The 8,990-nt window shown below is 41.5% G+C and overlaps 1 protein-coding gene across 1 annotated transcript in view; it reads left to right on the forward strand.

Annotated features, from left to right (window-relative positions):
• LOC129118501 (gamma-aminobutyric acid receptor subunit rho-2) overlaps nucleotides 1-8,627 on the forward strand; it is a 31,416-nt gene extending 22,789 nt beyond the window's left edge. The window contains exons 5-9 of the mRNA XM_054629890.2: nucleotides 1,344-1,426; nucleotides 2,876-3,016; nucleotides 3,247-3,399; nucleotides 4,019-4,215; nucleotides 8,244-8,627. Coding sequence (XP_054485865.2) covers nucleotides 1,344-1,426; nucleotides 2,876-3,016; nucleotides 3,247-3,399; nucleotides 4,019-4,215; nucleotides 8,244-8,552 — 883 coding nt within the window. The 3' untranslated portion in view covers nucleotides 8,553-8,627. The remainder of the gene's footprint in view (nucleotides 1-1,343; nucleotides 1,427-2,875; nucleotides 3,017-3,246; nucleotides 3,400-4,018; nucleotides 4,216-8,243) is intronic.
• Nucleotides 8,628-8,990: the final 363 nt, after the last annotated feature.

Below are 8,990 nucleotides of genomic sequence, written 5' to 3' on the forward strand. Positions count from 1 at the left end.
AACACTGAGAACAGTATCCAGCTGAAAAAGCATGGATGTCCAGCGGTGCTGGGAATGCCCTCAGGTATTTTGAGATGTCTGCATGGGATTGGCAGTGGACTGGGGAACATTTCATTCCTGTTTTGGGCCTTGGGCCGTCACAGCCACCTGGACACTGCACTCTAATTGAGGAATATCATACTGAGGAGCCAAGTTTCTGTTCTGCCCTGACTAACAAACTGTTATTGACCACAGGTTGTGCCACAGCTCAGATGATGCCAGAGAAAGAAAATAACACACTTTAATGAGACTGAGTTATACAATGCTTAAATGCTGCACACAGTTAGGGGAGGCCATCGTTGCAGGATACCTTCTGGAGCACATCCCCAAAAACACTCTTTAAATTTTGCTCAAATGGCAAAATTTTGCTGTAGTTTAAAGTCAAAATGAACAGCATGTGCCTTTCAGGGGCGATGAGTGTGTAGGTCAGGGTAGGATTTGGATCACAATTCCTGGAACAGAGGAAAAGTCCTTTATCAACATCTGGAATGCATCTAGAAAATGGTCACAACCAATGTAAGTTGGCCTCTGAAACGATGAGTCACAGCTGATTTGCCCCTCCTAAATCAGGAGCTGCACTGCAAATCCGTCTGCAGGGAAAGTTCACTGACCCACTGGAAAATTTCTTATGTAATGTTGTGCAAAACTGGACTATTTTAAAAACTGGAGCTGTGATTGCTGCAGCTTTTTAGCTAAGACAAAAACTTAACAGAAGAAAATCTCACTTGCTGAAAACCAGCTGCACCCATTTTGCAACTCCCGCCCCAGAAAAACACCCCTCAGATTAAAAAGGTTTATTGAGAGCTGTAAGAAACTGCTTTTGCCTTAATAATATATGTACTGAAGGAATTTTGTGGCTTGCAATAAGGATGGTCATATTCCTCAGGCTTGGGTCATTCTGGGGGTGACTATGGAGGGAACTGAACTGAGAGGAAAATGTGGAAACCTTAATTAAACTGCACATAAGGGAATATTCAAATGTAAATGGTGAAGTTACTTTACATTGTAGTCTTGTAGGCAAATAGTTGGAGATAAAACACAGTGGAAATATCTACACTGACATTAGTATAGCAGTAACATCCAAGATTGTGCTTTAGTTCCTTGATACTGAAATTACATTTTTGGAATTTCTGTGTATAATCCATCTAGCTTGAACATGGAGAATTGGTAGGCATTTTCCTGTGGATTTTTTGCAAACATCATGCAATATTTCTGGCTTAAAAGCTGCAGAATAATTATCTGTGATAACATTCTCTCTTGATTGCTCCTCATAGAAACCAGCTTTTCTCATTTTTGATTTCTAGGGTCACAGTGACAGCAATGTGCAACATGGACTTCAGCCACTTCCCCCTGGACTCTCAGACATGTTCTCTGGAGCTGGAAAGCTGTAAGTTGTATCCGTGTTTCTAGCTAGATGTTCTCCATGGCTGGCTGCACAAACATTTCACTGGACATGTTTCAGAATACTGTCTATTTTAGAGCCTGAAATAATAGTTCATCAGAGTTACTAGAAGTCCTGTTGACTCAGCAGTATTGTGATCTAGTCCTTGTGCAAGACCAGAATTTGCAAGGAAAACATCCTATAACATAATCCTGATCCTGCAAACACTGTGATCTGGGCTCAGCTTCTTTGGTGGGGAAAGCAATGTGAACAGTAGGATTTTTTGTAGACTTTCTCCAGGGTATGGCAAGACTAATATCTGGTTGTTTTGAGGTCCTCCCAGCTATTTAACCGAATGTTCCTCTGCAAAAGTCAGAATCAGAAGATAATTTCCACTGACCCTGAGGTCAGCTGCTCCAATACCCTGCTGAGAGCAGGGAGTTCTTCATGATGGGTTGCTTGGAGCTGTGTCCAGCTGGGTTTTGAGCAAGTTAATTCAGCCTCCACAACTTTTCTCTGCAACATGCTCAAATATTTGACAGTCCTGATCCTGAAAATGTTTCCTTTTACCTGCTTGGGAACAATCCTTTGCTGAGACTTGCAGCCTTTGCCTCTTCTCCTATTGTTCTCCATTTTGTCAAAGCATCTGGGAAAAGGCTACTGCCACCTTCTCCATGAGGGTCAGCAGTGCAGCATCTGGACCCCACCACAGACTGCTCTTCTCCCACCACAGACTGCTCTTCTCCCACCACAGACTGCTCTTCTCCCACCACAGTCTGCTCTTCTCCCACCACAGACTGCTCTTCTCCCACCACAGTCTGCTCTTCTCCCACCACAGACTGCTCTTCTCCCACCACAGTCTGCTCTTCTCCCACCACAGTCTGCTCTTCTCCCACCACAGTCTGCTCTTCTCCCACCACAGACTGCTCTTCTCCCAGCTGAACCAATTCCCCCAGCCTCTTGTCCCCAAGCCGTGTGTTCCTGTCCCTCAGGATCTTGATAACACTCTTCTCATTTCCCATTCCTGTTACTTAGTGAACAAATTCTCTGTTTTTCATTTATAGTTTTAACATAATTCTGGGCTTTTGCTTCTCACCTGTCCCTTTTGCTTTTATCATTCTAAGATAGTTTGAAATGTCCATGCTTCCTCCTTCCTCTAAATTAAGGTTTTTTCCCATGATTTTTTCCTGAGCTATTATCTATTTTTAGTCTGTGGTGTTCAGAAGAGTACCATTCTGTCATTTCAATGTGAAGTAGAAAGAGGATTTGTTTTCTTGAACCTTGAATCCAGATTTTTGTTGTTGTCGCAGTATATTATATGACAAGATCTTTTGAACTCCTTAGTTGTTGGCAAACTTACCTGTGGCATTATTTCATGCCAAAGACTGGATGTATTAACTTTTGTTGAACCTCTAAGCTAAAGTCACATCACATTGTATTTCTTCTTTCCCTTAGATGCTTACACTGATGAAGATCTGATGCTGTATTGGAAAAATGGGAATGAATCTCTGAAAACTGATGAAAAAATTTCTTTGTCTCAGTTTTTGATACAAAAATTCCACACCACATCAAGACTGGCTTTCTACAGCAGCACAGGTATTGGCCTTTTCTGATGTTGTACTATTGCTAAACCTAATACTGTATTAACTGCTTTTGAGGGAGCTCTTGGGATTATGTCACTGAAGTGAAGGCTCCACAGTCTGTTTCAAAACTCAGTTTCTTGTTTTACTAGTCTTAGAAATAAAAGAACCAAAGAAAGATCTTGTCTCTCTGTACCTGCTGTCCAGGCTGGTCTCGCTGATTCTGTCTTTCCTCCTCTCTCAAAGGTTGGTACAATCGACTCTATATAAACTTCACATTACGCCGACACATCTTCTTCTTCCTGCTCCAAACCTACTTCCCTGCCACTCTCATGGTCATGTTGTCCTGGGTGTCCTTCTGGATCGACCGACGAGCAGTTCCTGCCAGAGTCTCTTTGGGTGAGAACAACTGCAACAAGCCACGGCTGTGTGAAAAGCTTTGAATGTGAACGTTTTGGCAGGAAAGGGAACTGTTCATTTTGATGGTTGAAGATATTGTGCAAGCAAATGGTGGTTTTACCTGATGATTAATACAATGTATAACTTGCACTTTGTCTTGAGTCCTCCATCATTTAGTAGTCTTCCTCACTTATATGTAGCTCAGGACAGAAAGTGGTGTGGTCCTAAAAATGAAGATGTAACACAGAATGGTACAGCTAGGAAACAGGAGTCCTTGTCCCATTGATCTTAGCAGACCTGATCTTAGGATTAGGTGTGTAAAAATACCTTTTAACAGCATTGTGTTTAAACCCTGGAGTTTAAGGAGGGAGTTAAATGTTGTTTGTTAAATGCAAAATGTTGACTGCTCCATTGCTCCTCAAAACTCGACCCATCATGAGCACAAAAATGTAGGCAGGGGAACAACTCTGCATTAGCAGAAAAGATACTTTACACACATTTGTCTCATACTGAACATCTTTCACACCATCATGTAGGCCATAATTTCTGTTTTCCCAGAGACAAAACCCCTCATGGACTGTATCAGTCAATAACATTTCTTTCTCTTGGTTCTCTCCAGGGATAACCACCGTGCTGACCATGTCCACGATCATCACTGGGGTGAATGCCTCCATGCCTCGTGTTTCCTACATCAAAGCAGTGGACATTTACCTGTGGGTCAGTTTTGTGTTTGTCTTCCTCTCGGTGCTGGAATACGCGGCTGTGAATTACCTGACAACGGTGCAAGAGCGGAAGGAGAGGAAACTGAGGGAGAGGGTGAGAAACACTTTTGTCATCCACTTATTCCTTTTTTTTCCCTTACAGATGATCTGGTCTTTATATTGACTGTCTGTTAATGGGAAAACATTGACAACCATGTGTGTAATTGGGTCTGTTTAGACTGGTCCACCTCAGGCTGAATTGCTAACACAGAAAAACAGGATTTGATCATATGGATCTTCAGAGAAGAGAGTGTGATCTGAACTGGGAAAGAGTGCAACCTGGAAATGTGAGGGAATGGCAAGAGGGGAAAGTCTAAAATCTGATACTTTGCTGCAGCCACAATTCTTGTTTAGTAAGCTAAAGGTCTTATTTGGTGCAAATTATTTTCCTTCCTCTACAGCTAACATTACTCTGGGAACTGGATTTCATGGATGTAATAGTGGAGGTGTTTCCCATCACCAAGCACAGTCAGCCAAGTTTATGCTTGTACTTCTTAATGTGCTATAAAAGGTCTTATCCTGCATCCCAGGAATGTTTCAAGACCTGATACATCCTGACCATCTTGGCCCTGCCATGCGCAGGACAGAGGACTCGGGATGCCCTCAAGTCCTTTCCAGCCCGAGTCCTTTCCAGTCTTCTCCAGACCTTTAGGCCCTTCTTTGTGATCAAACAAAGTGCCATTGCCTTTTGAACACTAAGGCTTACAAACAATTTTTTTTCAGTCCCCATACACCCAGGACATCACCATGTTTTACAGTTTCTTTCTTCCCAGTAGGAACTCACCACATTAGTCTCCTGGTAATACTGGTAACCTACTGTCTATGACTCCTGGAGAAATTTGTATAAGCTTGTTGGAAATGCCAATGCAGACATCATCTCTCATACAATTTAAGCATGCTATTTCCCTCTATGAACTACCCTTTTGGTTTTGCATGTCCTTCTCTTTCCCTTCCTTTTCTCCCTATGACTTTCTTGAAGAACAGCACAAGTCCCATAACAGCCCAGCACCTTTCTCAGTTGGCATATCATAAAAAAAATGTAATTAGATACATTTAAAAAATCAACTGGATAAATTTACCAGGCTTCTATGATGAGATTTTACCTCTCCTCAAGGCCTTCTCAACAGCATTATGATTCTGGAAAGCTGCTTGAACAGGTCCTGAGTATCTTAATTTATCTATGCCCCTCCTAGCCCCCACCTGGGGCCCAGCAGATCTCTGCAACCCAGGTAGAGATGCTCTGTGCAAGCACAGTGACTCCAGTGTGTCTGACTTGCTGTGTGTGAGCAGTGGTCTGTGGCATTTTAGCCAGCCCTGCCCAGGCATCCCATATCCAAAGAATGTGGTGTCTTGGCAGGTCATGGGAAGTAATAAGAAATATCCTTGCTAAGTTTGACCTGCCTAGAACAAACCTGTAATTTTTTTTAAGATGAAAGCTCTTCTTTATTTTTAACTGTACTGGAGAGATGAAATGAACTTTAGAGGGTTTGCTAATTTTCTGCTAAGTTTTCTGGAATGTTTTGCCACATCCAGTGATGGTGTAGCTTGTTATTTATATAATAAATCTGCCCTTTATTGAGTCTTGTGCATTGAATTCTGTATTCAGCAAATGCCTTTTTACTGCACGAGGGAAAATATTGTAGCCAGTCTTCAATGTGTGACACTATTATTCTTCAGTAGGGGAAACGGGAACAGAGATAATAAATAGCATTATCTGAGGAAGAAGCTCTTGAAGAAGCAAAAGAGACGTTTCTCACAGTAGATGTAGATCTTGTCAGACAGAGCTGCTCCTCTGTGAAAGACCCCAAAAGCTCTGGTATAAACATGTAAGGCTGCCCAGAAGAGCTCTATGTCATGTCTACATTAAGAAAAAATTGCCAGGGACAAAGACAGGCAGTATCTAAAACTAAATCTTCTCTCCCTGAAGATCACAGGAGCTGCCATGAAATGCCTGTGGCAAAGGGTCTGTGGCCCCATGCTCATTCCCAGCCCATACCTGGGAACTTTTCGGTGCTTGCTGGGCTGAGAGAGGCCAGAGACCTTTCTGACACTTTAGTAGTGCTGTCAGCTGCACCCCCATGTCCAAGGAGGCTCTTTGGCAGTCTTTGGATTATTATTGTGGATATAGGCTAAAAGTCCTGCAGGGTGTGAAGTTGCGCAGTGCACCTCTGCGTGTACGCCCGTGTGAGGATGAGTGCAATTTTAGGTTCTGTGGAGCGGGTTTCTAGCATGTCAGGCTCTCTTGTCCATAGAGGTGGCTGTCATCACACGTGCATGAAGCCATGGGAACTCTAATTTGACCTGGGGGCTGACAGTAAATCTGCAGAATTGCTTCCTCTGTTGAATCCTGCAGCAATTGGCTTGTTATTGTAACTGCTGTCCCTCACACGCAGCCACCATCTCCTGCACCTGTCAGTTCCTGATAAAGAGCCTGATGTGTAATTCTCCCCTGTGGTTTTTGTGTTGTTTGGTGTTATTCTGGTTTGGGCTGGCATAGAGTTAGTTTCTTTTCAGTAGCTGGTACAGTGCTGTGTTTTGAATTCAGTGTGAGAATAATGTTGTAACGCACTGATGTTGTTGCTAAATTGTGTTTATCCTGAGTCAAGGACTTTTTTGTGTCTCATGGTCTGCCAGTGAGGAGGTAAACTAAAAAAGTTGGGAGGGAACATGACCAGGACAGGTGACCCAAATGAGCCAAATGGATATTCCACACCATAGAACACATTTCAGTTATTAAACTATTCTTATCTCAATCTACAAGTTTTACATTTGATTCTTCTCCACAACCTTCTGAAGTTCAGGGGAGAAGGTGGGTTGAGTGAGTGACTGCATGATGCTTATTTGTCAGCTGGGGTTAAATCACAGCAGCCCTTTTTTGGGGAGCTGTACTCTGGTTTTGTTCTATTTTGGTTTGGTTTTGTTAGTTTTGGGGCATGAGTTTTTCAAAGTGTGCCTGCTTAGAATAAAATATGTCTTAAAACCCAATTGATCTTCAGTTGTACTCATGGAGTGATAAAAAAAATTAAAGTAAGAAGGCTACTAGCTTGTCGTGTTTTTCTGAACATGACCTGCTGATACCAAATCTTTTGGTTATGCCAAGAACACAGAAAACAATCCTTAAGTTGATTTTAAGGTTTTCAATAAGCAATGTGATCTGTTGTTTAAATAATTTAAAGGAAAAGCCTCAACTGCAGGGTTTTCCAATGGCATCCTGAATATTACATATTGATTTTATATACATTTTTACATATATATGTATTCAGATATATACATTTGTTTTAGCTGAACATATCCTTGAAAACAAGTTCTTGGAAAACCCACACGTTGAAGTTGGTGGAGTATTATTGGGTAAGGAAATTGGTCTGTGGGAAATCAGAGAAAGGAACTCCTAAAAGAAAGGACATTTTGGAGTCCATTTTCTTTGTATGCAAATACATAATCCATATTGCTGGGACAGGAAAACTGAAGATTTTGAATTGTTGAAGACTGCATTTTCTATTCAAAATTCTATCTGTATGCATTGGAATTTTTTAGACTTGTGGGTGCTTCTGAAGTCAATACAAGTTTTGCTATTAGCTCCAACAGAGATGAGATTTGACATTATGCTTTTAGCTGGCCCTCAGCTTGGTTTAAAGTCAGATTTATGAAAAAAGCATGTGTATCTGTAAAACCAGAACTTGGCCCTTTTCTTCCTGTAACATGTACTGGATAAGCCATTTCCACAGATTAAACTGCATCTTATCCATGAATATTTATAAACACAAAGAATGAATAATAAGGAGTCTCAAGACAGTTAGGCTGAACAACAACTAACTAAGACCTTTTGCTTAGACTATATATCTGCTAAAGCATTTTTCTAATCTTTTCTGAAGCTGTTTGTCCAAGCAGTGGAGATAAACCCTGTTTCTTCCTTTTGAAAACAAGCAAAAAAAAAGACCTTTTTGTTCAAAGAGAAACTTAAAATATCTCAATCAAAATTTTGAACTCAACTGTTTACAAGCTGTCTGTTAATAGAAAGGCATAATTTCAGTTGCTTACATGTTTTTCCAATATTCAGCTATATTTCTTGTTTATTGTCTCCAGTTTTCATGTTCATGTGGAATACCTCACTCGAAAACTATGATGCTGGATGGAAACTACAGTGAATCTGATGCCAACAGCCTGGCAGGGTACACGAGAAACCAGATGGCACCAGAAGAGGACAAACCAGAAAAGATGGTTGTGCATCTAGCTATGAGTAATGAATCTAATTCATCAAGGAAGAGAGGCCTGAAGGGCCACGTGGGCTTGCGCATCATCCAGAACACTCATGCAATTGATAAATATTCAAGGTTAATATTTCCAGGCACCTATATATTTTTTAATTTGATATATTGGTCTGTCTTTAGCTAAGCATGCTGGCACTTCTGAATCAGAAGATGTCTACAAAACACTCTTTTGTTGGTACTTTTTTTTTTTTTTTTTTTGTCTAATCTGGACACAAAGCTAGAAACCTGATTATTGCATTGCTTCTTTGAAGTGTAAATGGGAGGACGCATCCCCCAGAGGCAATTCCATGTGCAGGCCTCATGGAGGAACTCTCTGTGCTGGTTGGTTTCCAGCCCACCCCCTGCTCCCGTGTGCTTTATGACACATGACATTTCTCATACTTGAAAATACGTGTCCACCAAACAGCCAAAAGGTGCTGGATGCTTGTTTGGGGCTGGCCACACTGGTGGTGCCTGCTGTGCAATGGACAACCAAAGACAATGCTCATGTGACCTCTAAAGAATTAAATAAATGCAACTTTTGTGGGGAGGTCTGGACAGTGCTTCTCCTGTAAGGAGACTG

Source organism: Agelaius phoeniceus, chromosome 3, assembly GCF_051311805.1.
Source record: "Agelaius phoeniceus isolate bAgePho1 chromosome 3, bAgePho1.hap1, whole genome shotgun sequence".
NCBI lineage: Eukaryota > Metazoa > Chordata > Aves > Passeriformes > Icteridae > Agelaius > Agelaius phoeniceus.